This window comes from Octopus bimaculoides, chromosome 4 (genome assembly GCF_046866305.1).
Source record: "Octopus bimaculoides isolate indiv1 chromosome 4, ASM4686630v1, whole genome shotgun sequence".
Classification (NCBI taxonomy): domain Eukaryota; kingdom Metazoa; phylum Mollusca; class Cephalopoda; order Octopoda; family Octopodidae; genus Octopus; species Octopus bimaculoides.
The window spans coordinates 107,624,961-107,645,340 of NC_142931.1; the positions used below are offsets into that span (position 1 = coordinate 107,624,961).

The 20,380-nt window shown below is 35.9% G+C and overlaps 1 protein-coding gene across 1 annotated transcript in view; it reads right to left on the reverse strand.

The window, feature by feature from the left end:
- The window catches only part of LOC106879427 (focadhesin), a 301,702-nt gene that overhangs the window by 161,247 nt on the left and 120,075 nt on the right, over positions 1–20,380 (reverse strand). Inside the window, exon 18 of the mRNA XM_089351161.1 lies at positions 620–805. Coding sequence (XP_089207287.1) covers positions 620–805 — 186 coding nt within the window. The remainder of the gene's footprint in view (positions 1–619; positions 806–20,380) is intronic.

A 20,380-nucleotide genomic window follows, 5' to 3' on the forward strand; every position in this document is an offset into this window, starting at 1 on the left:
CAGAAATATGCCAGTAGCAGACAAAGTGTCTAGCAGCAGTAGTGGAATTGCTAAATATGTATTTCTGCTTTTTGTGAGCATCATCAGTAGCAAATACCCACCAGCCAAGACAAATTTTGCTTTCACATTATATCTGCATTAAGTATGATATACAGAATATTATTTTGAATTAATTGCAAATTTTTATCCAGCTCGTTGGTCAACTGCAAGACCAATGATTCGTTAATTAGTATTTTTCAATATTAGTTGAGGCTAAATGTGTCTAAATATGCAGGTGATAGTGGACTGATGATGTCCATGGATGCAGAAATGCATATTTAGCAATTTCTCTACTACTGCTACACACTTTTCATCTGCTATTCATACACACCCACCCAATGCTTTTCTCAGTTTGTCAATCAAATCCACTTATAAGGCTCGGGTTGACCCATTGCTTAAGGTGCCACACAGTGGAACTGAACTCACAAAGCACATGACTGGAAGTGAACTTCTCAACCACAGAGCTATGTCTGCACTAAACCACACATGCATATTATATAGATATACTGTATATGAGAACATTCTCATATACAGTTTATCTATATAATATAAAGCACATATTTAAAAATCTAAATCTTACCAGCTAATCCTGGTCTCAGGCCTGGTTGTTTGGTTTGCTCATAGAGATGCTGAAGGAGGGTTGGTATTTCATTTAAAGCTTTCTCTTGGTTTCCTGTGCCATACTTTCTGTTTAATGAACTGTAAATTCCTCGTGGCAGATTTGTTACTTCATTTTGCACCATACTATTCAAGAATTCTTCATAAGCTGAAAATGATTTGAAAAATGTGAGAATTTATGATTTAAATCTTAAAAGAAAATTTTAATTAATCAATTAAGTAATTCATTCATTCATGCCAAAAATAAGCAACAGGATATTAAGTAGTGATGCAGTACAACCGTTTTAAGTGGCCCCATTTAATTGTAAAATGCAATCATTTCATCAACTTAAATGCAATGCCATCTTCAGCTGAACAAATAAACAAATGGAATTTTAACAAGTAGGACACATTAATATAATTTTTCTGAAATATTTTAACAGAGCAAGAAGATGGAAGAAATTCATGTTGTCGCTATTGTAAAGTGGTTGGGATCAGGAGGGCGCATACAGACATAGAAACTGTGCCAATACAGATGACTGAAACCTAGTGCAGCTCTCTGGCTTACCAGCTTGCAGCTCTGGTCAAACCATCCAAGCCAGGCCAACATGGAAAATAGGTATCAAAATGATTATAACGATGATGAAGTGTGCATTTATGTATGAATGAATGAATGAATAAATGAATGAATAATTAATTAAAATTTTCTTTTAAGATTTAAGTGTATTTTTAGTTACAATAGTGACAACATGAATTTCTTCCATCTTCTTGCTCTGTTAAAATATTTCAGAAAAATTATATTAATATATCCTACTTGTTAAAATTCCATTTATTCATTTGTGCAGCTGAAGATGGCATTGCATTTAAATTAATGAAATGATTGCATTGAAACGGTCATACTGTATCAATACTTGATATCCTGTCGCTTATTTTGATTTTATTCACTTTACTTCGGGCTGTGTGGATAATACCGGACTGATTTGGTACTTCAACTTAAGTACCTAATTCAACTATATATATATATATATATATATATATATATATATATATATGTATATTGCTCTCCCACTACCATCTATTCAGCATTCGATATGTATCAATTTGTCAGTCTTTCTATCAATTCTCTTTTCTTACCCCCACCTCTTTCAATCAATCATGCAATTGACTGAACTGATTTTGGTTTATGAAAGATAAAATTAACCACAGTGCTATTTGAACTCTGAAACATCATGGATGAGACATAAATACTGTTACACATTTATTGAAGATCTCTACCATCTCAGTAACCCCTGACCATGGGATTGCACCTAGAAAGTTTCCCTCCAATATACATGTCCAGGAAAGGTTGTTTATGGAAGACTAGCAGTCACCCTTGCATACCACCCTCCTCTCTCTATGATGCTGATGTTATCCAAGGGAAAGGCATAGGCCAATACAGCTTGGCACCAGTGACACTGCAACTCATTTCTACAGCTGGTTGAACTGGAGCAACATGAAATAGAGTGTCTTGCTCAAGAACATAACAGAGCCCAGCCTCGGAACCGAACTCACTACTTTATCACTGTGAGCATGATGCTCCAACCACTGAGCCATGTGCCTTCAGTAACCCCTGCTATTCCATATAAAGGTCAAGTGTCATCATTGTTTTAATATCTACTTAGCCATGTTTGCATGTGTCAGACAAGATGACATTGGAGTAGGATTTTCATATTTTCTACAGCCAGATGCCCTTTTCCTTCACCATATCCTCATCTGCTTCCAAGGGAGGTAATAATCTAGTTTATTGATCAATAAATAGCAGAGACGTGATTATATGGAGAACTGGAAACAAGCAACAATAAAATGAGCCTTTTGTTCACAGAAATCATGCAACATGTCAAGACCTGCCCAGTAACCTGAATGTGTGCTTGTGAATTGGAAGCAAATAACACCATTAACAAAGTCATAGTTTGCAAACAGCATGTTCAGACTTGAGAAATTCAAACTCTCTCTCTCTCCTTACACACATGCATGCATATAGTCAATGCTCCTACATACTCACAGGCCAGTAACTGAAACAAGTAAACAATAACAGATAAAAGATATATATATCAGCATGCATTTTTCAGGTTGCACCTATTAAATGCACTCCCAAGGTTTTGGTTAACCTTGCAGCCATAGCAAAAGACATGTGCAAGATGGTATGCAGTGGGACTGAACTGCAAATCATATTATTGGAAAGAGAAATTCTTAACCACACAAACACTGGAATCGATTTGCTACTATAAGAAAAATTAAAACATTAAAACATCTAACATTTCCACTAGAAAGTTTTGTCAGAGAGGATTGTGTTTACTTGTTTATTATGTAGACACAAGTAAACACATATCTTACTCCAACAATAAGTTCCGCCTGAAGCATTAGACACCGTCTTCAAGGTGTAAGATTTATTTATGAACTATATACATTACTATTTTGCTAACAAAGACCAGAATCAGTTTCAGCTCACTCTAATCCTGTATCTTGAAATGAAAATAGAAAACAGCAAAAAATAAAAACCAAGTGTCATCTGAATAATATTCAGATTCTATTTAATTTTAAAACTATTCTCCTTATACATGTATATATGTGTGTGTGTGTGTGTGTAGAGAGAGAGAGAGAAAGCAAAAGAATGAGGATGAGATAGATATAAAAATTTTCTTCTAATGGCATAATGAAATAGGTATGTACACTAAGTACTCAGTCTGGTTAACCACTAACACTCTGAGTTGAACTGCAACAAGAAAAGAGATGGTGTTGAGGGTGCCTATCACAGATGGTTAGAACTGGCTACATAATCTTACCAGTTGCAGAAAAAAAGTGTCTAAAATCTATCAGTATAAAATGCTGAAGTTCAATCTCATTTCAAATCAAAGAAGAAAAATAAATATATAAATAAATAAAAGTGATGAAGCTAGCATAAAATTCCCTAGGGAGTTCTGAAGGCAAGTAGCATCAAAATACAAAAATGTAAGTGACAATAACAACAGTAGCAGCAACAATAACAACAACAAAACCAGCATGTATGGTTAATTTTGAATATATAGCATTACTTGAATTATTGAAAACAGCTCCCATGCCTGTCAATACTTCTCTCCATCTTTTAGTACCACTCCCAAGTTCTTTGTAATTGATGTTGCTAAAGACTTAAAACATGGTTGAATAGATTGGACTGTGGAGATGGAGTATATGTAATCTGGGTATACCCCCCCTTTTAAATTTTGTTTTTTTTTACGGAATCCTATGTTTCAGACCATGGAGAATCCGATTCTGGAAAAATTTTTTCAAAAATCTCAATTTCAAAATTTAGATCCCCCCCCCCCGTTTTTATATAGATCCACAGGTTAAACCTAACCCTAACTCAAACCCTAACCCTAACCGTAACCCTGACCCTAACCCTAACACTAGTTTTGTGAGATTTGGCTGTTATTTCTAGCATGTAAATAGCCTGCTTGGTGGGGGTGGGGGTGGAATTGAAATTTTTCAAAAAATTTTTTTTCAGAATCGGAATCTTCATAGCCTAAAACGTGGGATTCCGTAAAAAAAATTAATAAATAAGGGGGGGGGGGGAAGGTTCAGATTACATATAGTCCATCTCTACCGATTCGACCGTTTGACCCCAGTCTAAAAATAAAGCCCCTTCAGAATTCTTTCAATACAAAACGACCATTATTTGCTTGACCACTGCCTGGGTAAGTGCCTTTTTTTTCAACTCCAACTTTAGTCTTGATTCACCTTTTCATTCTTTTTTTTTTCAATCTACGGAGAAATGGCTAAATTTGCCCTCTATATAAATATACTATATATATATAAATATAAATATACCTCGATAATCGGCTCGGGAATCTCCCCAATGACTTTACAAAGGTCACTTGGGGCCCCAATTCGCCGTGAAACCATTTGGTAGCTGGTATCGTTACGAGGTCTATTTATATTTACCCACTTCTCTACTTGTAGATTAAGCTCTCCTCCGGTTATATAGTTTTACCGTATATTATCACAATGTGTATATACATATATATATATATATATATATATATATATGTACAGAGAGAGAGAGAGGTAGGTAGGTACATATGCAAGCACACATACACGCATGCATATACATACGAATGTGTGTATTTGTGTGTCTGTATGTCACCCCCACCATCGCCTGATAACTAATGTTGATGCGATTATGCCCCTGTAACTTGGCGGTTCGAAAAAAGAGGCGATAGAATTAATACGAGGCTTCCAAAGAATAATTCCTGGCGTTGATTTCTTCAAATAAAAGACGGTGCTTTAGTATGGCCTATCGTCTTTTGAAGCATATTGGATGGAGGTCATGTTGCTGGTTTTGCCAAAAAAAACACAAGCACTATTTATGTGATGTTCGCTATTTGTTTTTCAGGTTTTTGTTCGACCAGAGTTCTTTCGTTACAATTCAGTGGCCTTAGACGGACTATATGTAATCTGAACCTTTCCCCCCTTATTTATTATTTTTTTTACGGAATCCCACGTTTTAGGCTTTGGAGATTCCGATTCTGAAAAAAATTGTTTGAAAGATTTCAATTCCCCCCACCACCAAGCAGGCTATTTACATGCTAGAAATAACAGCCAAATCTCACAAAACTAGTGTTAGGGTTAGATTTACGCTGTGGATCTATATAAAAACCGGGGGGGGGGGGGAATCGAAATTTTGAAATTGAGATTTTTGAAAATTTTTTTTTGTGAATCGGAATCTCCGTAGCCTAAAACGTGGGATTCCGTAAAAAAAAAAAAAAGTGGGGAAAGGTTCAGATTACATATAGTCCATCTGGACCATTTTTTCTTTCTTGTGTCTGCCCTTTTTAATCATCTGCCATGTTGTATTCAACAGAAATTCAAAATCTTATGGGAAATTTCGTAAATCTTGTAAGGGAACTTGCTGAAGAATGCAGTGCAGAAGTAAGCCAGTGGTTTAAGCGTCGGAACAATTTCCTCTCTGATACAATTCAAAATGAAATTTTAGAGGCATATGCTCATAACATTTTACGAGATCAAAATAAAAGTAGAAAATTCCAGATTTATTGGCATTATATGTGATGGTACCACTAATTGCTCTGGCATGGAACAAGTATCAATCACTGTCCGGTACGTTTCTGGAGACCTGAATGTCAATGAGGATTTTCTAGGTTTTTATAATCCCCGTGACTGCTCTTCGAAGACACTGACTAAGATTTTTCTAGATATTTTTTGTCGCCTAAACATTTCACTTGACTGACTCAAAGCTATGCTGTTTTTCATTTGATGGTGCAAGTACCATGAGTGGAAACATTTCAGGTGTACAAATGCGATTGAAAAATTTGTTCCCAGGTACATATTTTGTACACTGTGGAAACCACTCTCTAGACCTTGTCCTCCAAGAAGTTAGTTTTAAGGTTACCTTTGTAGCTGATGCACTGAACTTTGTTCATCAATGCGCCATTCTTGTAAAAGAGTCACCAAAAAGAAAAGCACAATGGACAAATCTTTGTGTTGCAAGCAGTGTGTTTAACTCAGTGGTGCATTAGAGCAACAGCACTGAAACAAGCAGAAAACAATTATAAGAATATTCAAAATTGTTTTGCTTGACTTTCTTAATGACTTCTCGTTAAGAGCAACAACAAAGGCTACTGTTAAAGGGCTGCTAAAGCAATCTGGTAAAGCTTCCATTTTGTTCGGCATTAAAATCGCTGGGGATATATTTGGGGTATGTGAGCCAGTGGCACGTAGCTTACAGCGTCCAGGCACGACAGCCAGTGATTGCTTGAAATTGATTGAAAAGTTGAAAAACTCTCTTTCAAAAATAAGAAGTGAGAAGGTTTTTGAAAAGTATTTTGATGAAGTATCCTATTCTGACTTGGTGAAAATGCCCAACATTTCGCGATCTAAAAATACATCACTGCGCTTTAGGCACACAACAACTACTGAAGAAGCTGCTCTTTCTGTCACCGATGACTGGCGTCGGCAATTTTTCCCTATAGTGGCTGTCATCGAAAATGAATTGACTCGCCAGTTTCAACAACAGGGAATACGTGTATGCTCTGAGCAAGAGGAGTTGCTATTGTCAGCAGTCAAATGTGGAGTATTTAACTTTGAAAATGCACCTGCTTCTACCGATTTACTCTTACTGTCATCTCAAATCAAACTTCTTGCTGGCCTATGGATGGAAAGGGAAAATTTGCCTAAATCATTTAATGACATAGTTGAAAAATGGAGAGTGTCTGATGCTATTTTTCGTTCCAGTGTGCTACAAGTGTTGGCGTTAATGCAGCTTGTCTTGTCTTCACCTGTATCTGTTGCATCAAGCGAAAGAACATTCAGTGCACTTCACCGTTTGAAGACCTGGCTCCATACCACAATGACACAGCACCGTCTTACACATTGTACCATAATGCATGTACATAAAAAAATATACGATGAAAACACTTTGCACATCCTCATGAAACGTTTCATTAACAAAACGTTTGAGCGTAGGAAAACTTTTGGAATATGTTGATACAGTTATTTTCATATATGTGTGAATTATGGAGTGATGCAAAAACTCGGCTTACTTCCATTTTAACACTACTTATAGCTTCATTATTTCTTTCTTGGTAAACTGACATTTGAATGTTCGGACGCGTGCTACTTGCTGTAAAAGGAGCGAGGTTATCCATGTAATACAAAAAGAAAATTGCAGATAAGTTGAATATAAAAGTGAAAAATAATCATTGAATACTGAAAAAAACATTCACCTCCCCTAACTTTAAACCCTAACCCTAATCCCTAACCCTTAATAAAATATGGGAAAAGCTGGAGATGAATGTTTTGAAAACATTCTGAACTATCTTTCAGAATGGTTTACTTTTCAATGAAATGTCATTTTGTTATTTTTCATGTTTTTATTCAATTAATCTGCAATTTTCTTCTTGTATTAGATGGATAACCCACCCTCCATTTACAGCAAGTAGCGAGCGTCTCGTTTTTTACCTGTGTGCTAAATTTGACTACTTACGACTAACACGGGCACATGCGCAAATTTGTGACATGCATACTCCCAGAACTCGGATCCACACTTCTCCAGTAGTGCCAAATTTTGAAACTGAGTTTGCACTCCCTAAGCAAATTTTGTTCCCGGGCCACTGATGATGTGTAAGAGTCCATAAATACATGTATCTCAGTCTGATGACATCATCGATAGCTGAACACAACTTCACACATGCTGCCTAAGAGGAGAAATTTCCCCAAAGATTAATTCGATAGTGACAGCTCTTACCATGTTTGAGCATATACAAATGTATTAAATATCACTGTACAAACATATATTTTATTCAAGACTGCTTTGTATAACTACTTATAAATATGTTCACACATCAGGGAGATAACAATTGTGTGTGTGTCTGTGTGTATGTGTGATCATTATTTGATGTTCACTTTTCCATGCTTGCATGGGTCAGACAAAATTTGTTCAGGTAGATTTTTTATGGTTAGATACACTTCCTGTTACCAACTCTATCCAGTTTTCAAGTAAGGTAATATTTCTTATAGCTAGGATATGGTTTCCATGAAAGACTGGAAATGAAGAAGCAAACACACAAATATTGTTACATAAAACAGACAAATGTACAGAATGACACAATGTACACACACACATATAAACATCATTTGTTTTAGTCGTTTGACTGTGGCCATGCAGGGGGACTGCCTTGAAGGGCTTTAATCAAACAAATTGACACCATGACTTACTTTTTTATATCTAGTACTTATTCTATCAGTCTCTATTGCCAAATTGCTAAGTTATAGGGATGTAAACACACCAATACCAGTTGTTAAGCAGATGTGGGCAACAAACACATACACAAAGTCACACACACATATATAAATATGACAAGCTTCTATCAGTTTCCATCTACCAAATCCACTCACAAGACTTTGGTTTGTCCGAGGCTATAGAAGAAGGCACTTGCCCATGTTGTCATGTAGTGGGGCTGAATCCATAACCATGTGGCTGAGAAGCAAGCTTTTAACCACACAGCCATGCCTGCACTTATATATATATATATCGTTTGTAAAAAATATAAATCTGAAAAAAGAAGGACACTCTAAGGTGTAGAGCAGTACAAATGAACTCTTTTACTTGTTTCACTCATTTGACTGCGGCCATGCTAGAGCACTGCCTATAGTCGAGCAAATCGACCCCAGGACTTATTCTTTGTAAGCCTAGTACTTATTCTATCAGTCTATTTTGCTGAACCGCTAAGTTATGTGGACGTAAACGCACCAGCATCAGTTGTCAAGCGATGTTGGGGGGGGGGGCAAACACAAACACATATACACACACATACATACATACATACATACATACATACATACATATATATATATTTGAAGAAAAGCAACAAAAATGTATTAGGTCATAGCAGTACGTATGTTTCGTACAAGCTTCATTTATTTATGTAGTGAGAACACCACATAAGATGTACAATGAAATTGTACTCCTCAGCTGCATAATGGAAGTTCATTTCAGAAAGCTGTTTTGTGAATGTGTGCAAATACATGAGGAGATGAAGAGAATAACATCTTGACTGGGCTGATAATCAACAGTCTACATACTGCTATGACCTAATACACTTTTGTTGCTTTTCTTCAAATTTAATTCACCTAATCTCTTGATTTTGCTTTTGGATTTTACCCTACCAAATGCTGGTGCCTCAAACATTTTAAGTACCACATTCAATATTTTGACTGAATCTATATCTATATATATATATATTATTATGATTGACCGTTGACTGAACACTATTCAATTTTTTTTCTCCGTGTTTTTCTCCTTGTCTCCGTATTCTTTCTGTTGAAGAGCGTAGCTCGAAACGTCAAAGACTTTCCGTATTCCCGAGCGTCATACTAATATATACTTTTGTTATTTACACCACCTGTCCTCGTCTGTTGTTATTTTTTGTATATTCTCCCATATATATATATATATATATATATATATATACGACGGGTTTCTTTCAGTTTCCGTCTACCAAATCCACTCACAAGGCTTTGGTTGGTCCGAGGCTATAGTAGAGTGGGAATGAACCCAGAACCATGTGGTTGGTAAACAAGCTACTTACCACAAAGCCACTCCTGCACCTATATATATAAAAAAAATATATATATATTTATATATGTCTATCTATCTATCTATATAGGCGCGGGAGTGGCTGTGTGGTAAGTAGCTTGCTTACCAACCACATGGTTCTGGGTTCAATCTCACTGCATGGCATCTTGGGCAAGTGTCTTCTACTATAGCCTCGGGCCGACCAAAGCCTTGTGAGTGGATTTGGTAGACGGAAACTGAAAGAAGCCCGTCGTATATATGTGTATATATATATATATATATATATGTATGCTTATATATGTATGTGTGTATATATATATATATTATTTTGCTTAAAAGAGTTCCAACACTGTCTGTTTTTTATGTTTTATTTATATTCCTGCAGAACTAATGTGGGGTATAGAATATGGAATATACAATATACAATATAAAATAAAATAAAATAAAAATGGATGGCACCATGAAAGAAAGTATTGAATGTAGATGAAATATTGAGTGTTCAATATAAAGGATCAAATATATAAATATATATTTATATATTTGATGATCCTTTATATTGAACACTCAATATTTCATCTACATTCAATACTTTCTTTCATGGTGCCATCCATTTTTATTTTATTTTATTTTATATTGTATATTGTATATTCCATATTCTATACCCCACATTAGTTCTGCAGGAATATAAATAAAACATAAAAAACAGACAGTGTTGGAACTCTTTTAAGCAAAATAATATATTCCTCTATACACAATCATACAAAAAACCCCACCTTTTTTGTATTTATTTTTACTTGCATATATATATATATATATATATATATATATATATATATATATATATATATAAAACTTACTGTTAATAAAAGTCAGGGTTCATTGCATACCATTAATTAATAAATAAAAAAATACATTATAAATAAACAGATAAAAAACATTGATAACTGATGAAAAATTAGGGACCTTCTGTGCCTGTCCCCCATCTGGTTGTACATTCAGTATACATATATGTTTTTAAGGTGTTGTTTATTTACAATGCATTTTTTTCATTTATTATATATATATATATATATATATATATATATATATATATATATATATATATATATATATATATATATATATCTATGTGTGTGTGTGTGTATCAAAACAAATACACAACCAAAAGATCTACTGATAGTTTCATTCTATTATGATACTTGAAGAGGCATATTTATAAAATATGCCATGTATCTTAAAACAAGCTTTCATGCTCTTTTTATGCATTATATATAATTTTCAAAAACAAAGTGTGTTCTACATGGGTAGAAATATAGAAGAAAGAAGTTGAAAATGCACCAAGATTCATTTAAATAAAATCATTTAATAGGCAAATTTGATGCCTGCATGCACAGACACAAACCATAACTATTCAGTCACTAGACTACATGGAAACAATTCCTGTTCACTCTACCACTTGACAGATTAAATTTAGAGAACCTTATTCTGAGACTGTCACTAGACATGTTCATTCAACTGTATCAATCTTGATTTTCAGGACAAAAAATATTGTCACATATTAATAGGGAAGTAGTAGGAAACCTACAAAAATTTTAAAGATTACTACTGATCACAAAATCTTTCTCTACTACACCTGACAGATAATTTTGAGACAGCCCTGACTGCTAAGGATTGTCACTAGACATGCTCACTCAACCATGACAGTTTTAACTAACAACACCAAACATATTGTCACATGGCATTAAAGAAAAGACATAGTGGAGACTTTGCAAAAATTTCTGAACCTGATCTCATGATCATCCTGGACCAATCAAAACATATCCAAAATAGATATGTTTGATTGTTTATTGTATGACATTGTAGGGTAGGTGTGAGATGCTAGATCTGGCCAGTCTGAACATAGAACAGGTAGAGTATTTGGGACTGACATGTTTGGTTTGAATATAAAATGGTTAATCATGTTACATTCTTTTCACTCTAGCAAATTTATCTACCCACCCTTCTGTTCATCTATCCTACCCCCCTCTCTCTCTCTCTCATATTTCCCTTATACATTGACCTTACATGCTCTCTCTCTCTCTCTCTCTCTCCCTCTCTAGATGGGGAAGCCATGTTTCACCTGTTCAGTAAGAAATTTGTTCCTGTCACTACTCTATCATACTTTCATACCACATTCAGTTGAGGGGTTTTGTCTTGCAAGTGATCTCACCAATGCTGGTACCACAAACACTCTGTGAAGTGGTTGGCATTAGGAAGGGTATTTAGCTGTAGAAACCATGCTGCAGCAAAAACTAGAGCTTGGCATAGTCCTCTGGTTCATTAGTTCATGCTGAACCATTCAACTCATGCTGTGGAAAAAGGAGATTAAATGATGATGATGATATATACACATACACATATATGGTCCTGTGTAAGTATGTATGTATATGTATGTGAATATATATATATATATATATATACACACACACACGCATACATACAGAAACACACACACAAATATATATGTATATACATATATATATGTATACACAGATAAATGGGCATAAACATGTACATATATACATATATATACTTCCCACACCTACCACCCCTCCTTACTCCCCCCCAATCACGTGACTGATATCTTGTCCACCACATAGTTGATTTCCTGTTCACTACACAGTTGATTTCCTGGTCTCCATGTAGTATTTCCTATCTAATCGTTGTTGCTGAAATACTAACACCAATACGGTGTGACATTTCTCAACCGTTGCAGGCTAATGTCCAGTAATAAACATTGACTCTCAGGCAATATGATATGCTTAAGAACTGTTGAGACAACTAAAACCAATATCGTAGGTGTCACCAGTGCCCCCTGGCTGGCTACCATGCTGCTGACACATAAAAGCACCATCTGAACATGGTTTATGCCAGGTCCACCTGACTGGCTGTCATGCCGGTGGCATGTAAAAAGCACCATCCAAATGTGGCTGATGCCAGTACCCACTGACTGACTCCTGTGCTGGTCGCATGTAAAAAGCACCATCTGAACATGGCTGATGCCCATATCCACTGACTGGCCCCAGTGCTGGTGGCATGTAAAAAGCATTATCTGAATTTGATTGATGCTAGCCCCACCTGACTGGCTCCTGTGCCTGTGGCACGTAAAAGGCACCCACTACACTCTTGGAGTGGTTGGTATTAGGAAGAGCATTCAGCTGTAGAATCATTGCCAGATCAGATTGGAGCCTGGTGCAGCCAATGGCTCTCTAGACCTCAGTCAAACCGTCCAACCCATGCCAGAATGGAAACGGATGTTAAACGATGATGATGATGATGTATGTATATATATATATATATATATATATATATATATATATATATATATATATATATTTATAAATAAATAAATATCAAAATGGAACAAAAACGCAATAGAGGGCATTAAAATGTCCGGATAGATAGACGATACAAAACCGGACAAGAGAAACAACAATTAGGACAGGCAAAAAAAGACGGGTCATTCTTAGCTTTCTTTCATCAGTCAAGTCCCAGAAGTCATGACTATTTCGGGCAGTTACACTTGAGATGGTTTGATCTGGTTGCCCCCAAAAAAGTCTAAGGTAAGAGCATCAGCCCCTTTTGTAAGAATAGTGAATGTGTACGGCAACAAAGACAAAAAAAAAAAAAAACCGAGAACATGGTACACAATTACGAATACAAACAACAAGAAATAACAACTGGTGTCTTTCGACTGAGAACGAATCAAAGTGAGCTGCCATTTATGAAGTGAAAGCCTAAAGGTAGGAACATAGGAGATGGACACAAGATGTGTTGGTGGTTGGCAGTCAGGTTAAGAAAGATCATGGCTGGCCGGACACTGGTCACGTGGAAGGAGGGGAGATGGGTAGGGGGCAGCAGGATTGAAGGATTAGAAAAAAAAAATCAGAGACAAAGAGAAAGGTACAGGGTAGATAAACGATAGGGAAATAGTGGGAGTTAAAGAGAGATGGCCAAGAAATGTGAGAAAGGGGGAGCGAGAAAAAGGAATAAAAATGAGAGGGGGAATAAAATATAGAATAAAAGTCATACAAAATTTAGATACACAACAAATACAGATATATATGCATACACAAACACATTTATATATAAATATATATATATGCGTGTGTGTGTGTGTGTGTGTGTGTGTGAGATGAAGAGTGAAAACACATTTTGTTTGTATTTTACTGAATTAAATTATTTCTAAGTGAATTGTTAAAATCAAATTGTTTCAAAATAATGACTGGCTTTAAGCCTTCAGTTAAAACAGACAGATATACTACAGCACAATGACGGCGGGGTAGCAACATTATAAATACATTAAGATATCTACATTATTGATATCTCCATCAGTGACCTATTTTTTTCATAAATATACTAGATAACAAGAGAAGTCACGTTATGTACTTTAAATATTCAATGTGAAATGGAGCATATATTTTCAAAAAATGTTGATATTTGAATTAAACATAAGTGTCATAATTGATTATTGAATAAAATTTGGCTATATTTCGCAATAAAAAGAAAGTTCTTTTATATTTTTCTTGTTCTGTCATATTTGTTGGACATTGGTAAATAGTTTAAAATTTGGCTGTAAATTCCCCACACAGAGGACTCATAGGGGGATTGGTCACAATAGAAGTGGCTCAGAAGGTGTGGAAAATGTAGTAGAGAAGCATAAAGTGGGTAAAAAGTAAAGGAGATGCACAAGAGAGAAGGGATTATAGAGACATGAGGATGTGTTACTGCAGTTTCTTATACATAGGTCTAACGAGAGAATGAAGGTGATATATGATTTTCGGAGGTTACTTTAAGTTTTTGCATATACGTACATATACATTTGGTACCAAATGAGACAGAAACATGTATCCATGACTGACTTATTATCACGCGATAATAAGACTGTCTCTTTCCTTAATGAAAATCTTGAGATTTTCTGCCCTTCTCATATGGAGCTAGTCTTCATTGTCATTTGGTACTTGTACCATATCCACAAGAGACAGAGATGATTTTAACAAATAAAAAAAATTATGTTCTATGGTATTTAATATACCTGTCTTTGCCTATGCTGTTGATATACAAGCCACTGACCATGCTGGATTATTTCTCTTAACTAAACTAATTTCTGCTTAATTAATTAATTTATGCCTGCCTGACTGCCTGCCTACATACATACATACATATACAAGGAAGACCATTGCTGACCTTCAGGAACATTGTGCGCTCTACGACTAACTTACACTAACTTATATTTTGCATTTGTGGCTCCGTTGGTGGCTGATGAGCCCTGCTCTCAACAAGCATACATGACTGCAAACATTGCAAACCAAGCTTTCCTCATTCACTACACCAGCAGTGCACTTTCGAGCAGCACGCTTAAGTTCTTCATGCAGAGTACGTGCTCTCTCAAAAGTGTCACCCCACTTCCATACATACATGCATACATACATCTCATCATCATCATCATCATCATTCTAATGCCCATTTTTCTATGCAAGGAAAGGTTGCCCAGAATTTGTTGAGCTAGATTTGCTATGGCCAGAAAATTTTCCTGTCACCAACCGTCATCTGTTTCCCAGCAATGTAATATTTCCGCACACCATGGCCCGACAGGCTTTCATAGAAAATTGGAAACAAAAACAAGCATGTATGACAATGACAATCATTTACAACTTTGAATGTCACTACAAGGAGACAGTAGCACACATGTGTACACACACAATGTACACACACATGTGCGTGTGCAGACACACATACACACACTGAAGGGCAAGCTCAGGATACTGAACCTTACAGAGGAAACGACGAAGGACCAAGATATCTGGCACATTGCTGTACTCAAGAAGACCTGTCCTCCACACGAGAAGTGTTAAAGCTGCTCCTTCCTGATGAAGAGGATTGCCCTGAAAGAGCCCTGTGTTGGTGTCAGGTAAAAGGCATTTGTGCTGGTGCCATGTAAAAAACAGTTGTGCCAGTGCCACATTAAAAGCACCCAGCATAAAATGTAAAGTGGTTGGTGTTAGGAAGGGCATCCAGCCACAGAAACCAAGCCAAACCAAACTGGAAATAGGTGCAGCTCTGGCTTGCCAGCACTGATCAAACTGTCCAACCCATGCCAGCATGGAAAACAGACATTATATGATGATAATAATGTATAATGATGATGACAACAGGGTGTGTATGTGTGTGTGTGTGTGTGTATATATATATATATATATATATATATATATATATATATATATATATAAGGGCAGTGAGCTTGCACAATCGTTAGCACGCTGGGCGAAATGCTTAGCAGTATTTCATCAACCGTTATGTTCTGAGTTCAAATTCCACTGACGTTGACTTATCCTTTCAGGGTCGATTAAATACGTACCAGTTGCATACTGGGGTCGATGCAATAGACTTAATCTCTTTGCTTGTCCTTGTTTGTCCCCTTTATGTTCAGCCCCATGTGGGCAATAAAGAAATACACATATATATAACAAATGAAAGACAGAAGATGGAATATACGAGAATTTATTATTAATCACGACAATCGCTTTGACACAGCTAGCATCAATCCTTCTTGGGTAGGACACTCAACAACTGGCTCGGAGCATTTGATGGTGCAGATGTATCTCAGTGGATAATAAATAAATAAATAAATAAATACAACTTGTTAAAATGACTGTCCCGCAATGTAACTTTCAATTTTGTAGAGAGAAAAACAGCCAGACGGTGGAAATAACTTCATTTATATGGGAGATCAAAGATAAAATCACAGATGACAAAAAGAGAAACGAACATGCAATCCAGCAAGAAAAGTATATATATATATATATATACATACATACACACACACACACGTGACAGACTTCTTTCAGTTTCTTTTGTGCGAATCCACACAAGGCCTTGGTGAAACAGAGGCTATAGTAGAAGACAAACCAAAGAGTCATGCGATGGAACTGAAACTAAAACCAAGTGATTGAGAAGCAAATTTCTCATCTATATATAACAAAACAGGAAACTGTTCATTTTTTGGTATTATTTTCTTCACCATCACATGTGTTTCATTTGCTAACAGGAATTACAAGGAATTTGTGATAAGAAATTCCTTACATGCCTATCTAACATGTAAAACATTTAGCAAATGAAATGTGTGTAATGGTGAATAAATAGTACCAAACAATTTGCAATTTCCTGTTTTGTTATGTGATAACTCTGAAAGTAATATTTCCAAATATTTCCATATTTCTCAATTCTAATATGTATTATTAACTGGACTGCAATAATAGAATAACCAGATGTGCTTCAAGAAGGAACAGCTGGGACTTACCCTAACTAAAACAATATACATACACATATATATATATATTTATATATATCATTCAACTATAGTAGTAGTTGAATAATATTCTTAAGGCCACAATTTCCTCACACGCAGCATCTTTCAGAGCTTGTCGCTAACTCAGTTCTTAACCAAATTGAAAACTCTTAACATTTTTGAAGAGTGCTGGTCCCTAGCTACATTTTGGCATTAAAGAAATTGATATTTGACCCAGTAGAAAAAAGTTTACATCAAAAGTTGTAGCAACGTTATAGGAGAGTAAGTAACACCACCAATACAACTTTAGATCTAAATAACTTTTTATATATATTTACCTCATATAATATATTTATCTTAGCTTCAATGATAGAAGAAAGCATGAAGAATTTTATAGTTTTGATTCCATGCAACAAAAATCTGTATAAAAGAACTTGTGAGGTACATACAATATCACGAGAAAATATAACCAAAGCAAAAAAGTATAATTAAGTTCTTCATTTTAAAAGCAAACTATATTTTAATTAACCTTGAATGATAGAGCTCAATTCAAGGAATTTTATTGTATCAATCTCATGCAATGAAGTTCTAAAAGTAAAAAGTTATGAGTTTTTCTTTCTTTCTCAAATTTGAAGGGTGATAATATAGTTCTATACATTTTTAGAGGCATCAAGCTGTTAGATCAGGTTATGAAAGTTACAACTAATTAGGGAGCGAATCAATTTAGATGAGATGCAGTTTGGGTTCGTGCCAGGTAAAAGCACTACTGATGCCGTATTTCTAGTGAGACAGCTGCAGGAGAAATACCTAGCTAAGGATAAACCTCTGTACCTGGCTTTCGTTGACATGGAGAAAGCCTTTGACAGGATCCCCCGATCCCTTATCTGGTGGTCAATGAGGAAACTTGGGATAGAAGAATGGTTAGTGAGAGCTGTGCGAGCCATGTACAGAGATGCTGCCAGTAAGGTGAGGGTTGGAAATGAGTACAGCAATGAATTCCGGGTAGAGATAGGGGTCCACCAAGGTTCCGTCCTCAGCCCCCTCTTATTTATCATAGTCCTCCAGGCAATCACAGAGGAGTTCAAGACAGGTTGCCCCTGGGAGCTCCTCTATGCTGATGACCTTGTCCTAATTGCGGAGTCACTATCAGAACTAGAGGAGAAGTTTCAGGTGTGGAAGCAAGGTCTAGAATTGAAGGGCCTTAGAGTCAACCTAGCTAAAACCAAAATCAAAGGCAGGTTAACTAGCAAGTTAGTTTTTGTTTTTGAGGCAGATGTTCAGGTGCAATAAAGACTGTAAACAAACAGGAAACAACTTCTATCTCATTCCAGGGTGAAAAACTAGAGGTAGTCGATAGCTTCCGCTATCTGGGCGACCAAGTTAGTAGTGGGGGTGGGTGCGCTGAAAGTGTAGCTGCTAGAATAAGAATAGCCTGGGCAAAGTTTAGAGAGCTTTTACCCCTGCTGGCAACAAAGGGACTCTTACTCAGAGTAAAAGGCAGATTGTATGACGTATGCATACGAACAGCCATGCTACATGGCAGTGAAACATGGGCTGTAACTGCTGAGGACATACGTAAGCTCGCAAGGAATGAAGCCAGTATGCTCCGTTGGATGTGTAATGTCAATGTGAATACCCGTCAGAATGTAAGTATCTTGAGAGAAAAGCTGAACATTAGAAGCATCAGTTGTGGTGTGCAAGAGAGACGATTGCGCTGGTATGGACATGTGGTGAGAATGGATGAGGATAACTGCGTGAAAAAGAGCCACACTCTAACAGTTGAGGGAACCCGTGGAAGAGGTAGGCCCAGGAAGACCTGGGCTGAGGTGGTGAGGCAAGACCTTTGTACATTGGGCCTCACCGAGGCGTTGACTACTGACCGAGACTTTTGGAAATGTGCTGTGCGTGAGAAGACCCGGCAAGCCAAGTAAGATCGTTGCCAGTGCCCCATGACATAAAAGACACCATTTCGAGCGTGGCCGTTTTCGTGCGGGTGACACGTAAAAGCACCCACTACACTCTCTGAGTGGTTGGCGTTAGGAAGGGCATCCAGCTGTAGAAACTCTGCCAAATTAGATTGGAGCCTGGTGTTGCCATCCGGTTTCACCAGTCCTCAGTCAAATCGTCCAACCCATGCTAGCATGGAAAGCGGACGTTAAACGATGATGATGATGAAGGGGACTTTTATATATGTCACTGGTGTCATTGAGGTAAGGAAAAAAATTATCAATGACATTGCTAATTGACATGTTATTAATTATAGCATAGCCTGAAAAAGTCATGGATTACCTGAAAAAATGCAAGCAAAAGAAAAAATATTTTCAACATTATAAACCTGGAAAATTACAGGACAAGGTATTACACTTGGAAAAGTTCAGGATAACTTATTATATCTGGTAAAGTACAGAACAAGAAAACTTTTACTTAAAATATTGCAGTTAAGGATAAAATTTCAATATTAAAAATTATTTGATTTTAATTTACAAAGTAACATTATAATTAAAAAAGGTACCATCATTTTGTTAAAATATTGAAACACTAGAATACTCAAAAAATGAGGGCCAGAAGTACCAATATAGCTAAAGGTTTATGCAAAGTAGAATAGTATGTATGGTAGGCAAATTCATTATGTAAAAAAGAGGCATGGTTCAAGACTAAAACTGTGAAGGCTTGGCAATAACTCAAGCAAATTTTACTGTAAATTTGTTGTTATAGGTAGATTTTACTGTAATATATAACTAATTTTTGTATTATTTTATTTATTGTACTAACTAATTATGTACTACTATTATTTTTGATAACCTATTTTCAAATGTCTGATCATTAATTAATTATTAAAAAAATCAATTTTTAAAGTGCAAAAAATATTTGGAGCTATTTTTAATTTTTAATAGAAGTAACATGTAATAACAAATAGAAGTAATAATTTGTAATAAAATTTTTAGTTTTAAGAAAAGCTAATATTTTCTAAATCTAAATATTTTATTTGAAATTTTATCCTTAGCTACAATATTTTAAGCAAATATTTTCTTGTTCCGTCCTTTACCAGATGTAATAAGTTGTTCTGAACTTTTCCAAGAGTAATAACTTGTCTTGTACTTTTCCAGGTTTATAATGTTAAGAATATTAATTCTCTTGCTCGCATTTTTCCATATAATATATATAATTGAGCTAGAGTCACTAGTCTCAAAATAATGGAATGACATCAGATTAATACTCTTTGACATAGTTTTTGTACGAAAGATTGCTCAGTAAAGAGAATGAATGGGAGAAAGAGAGTCTGCCGAATGTCGACCCAACTGAGGGACCAG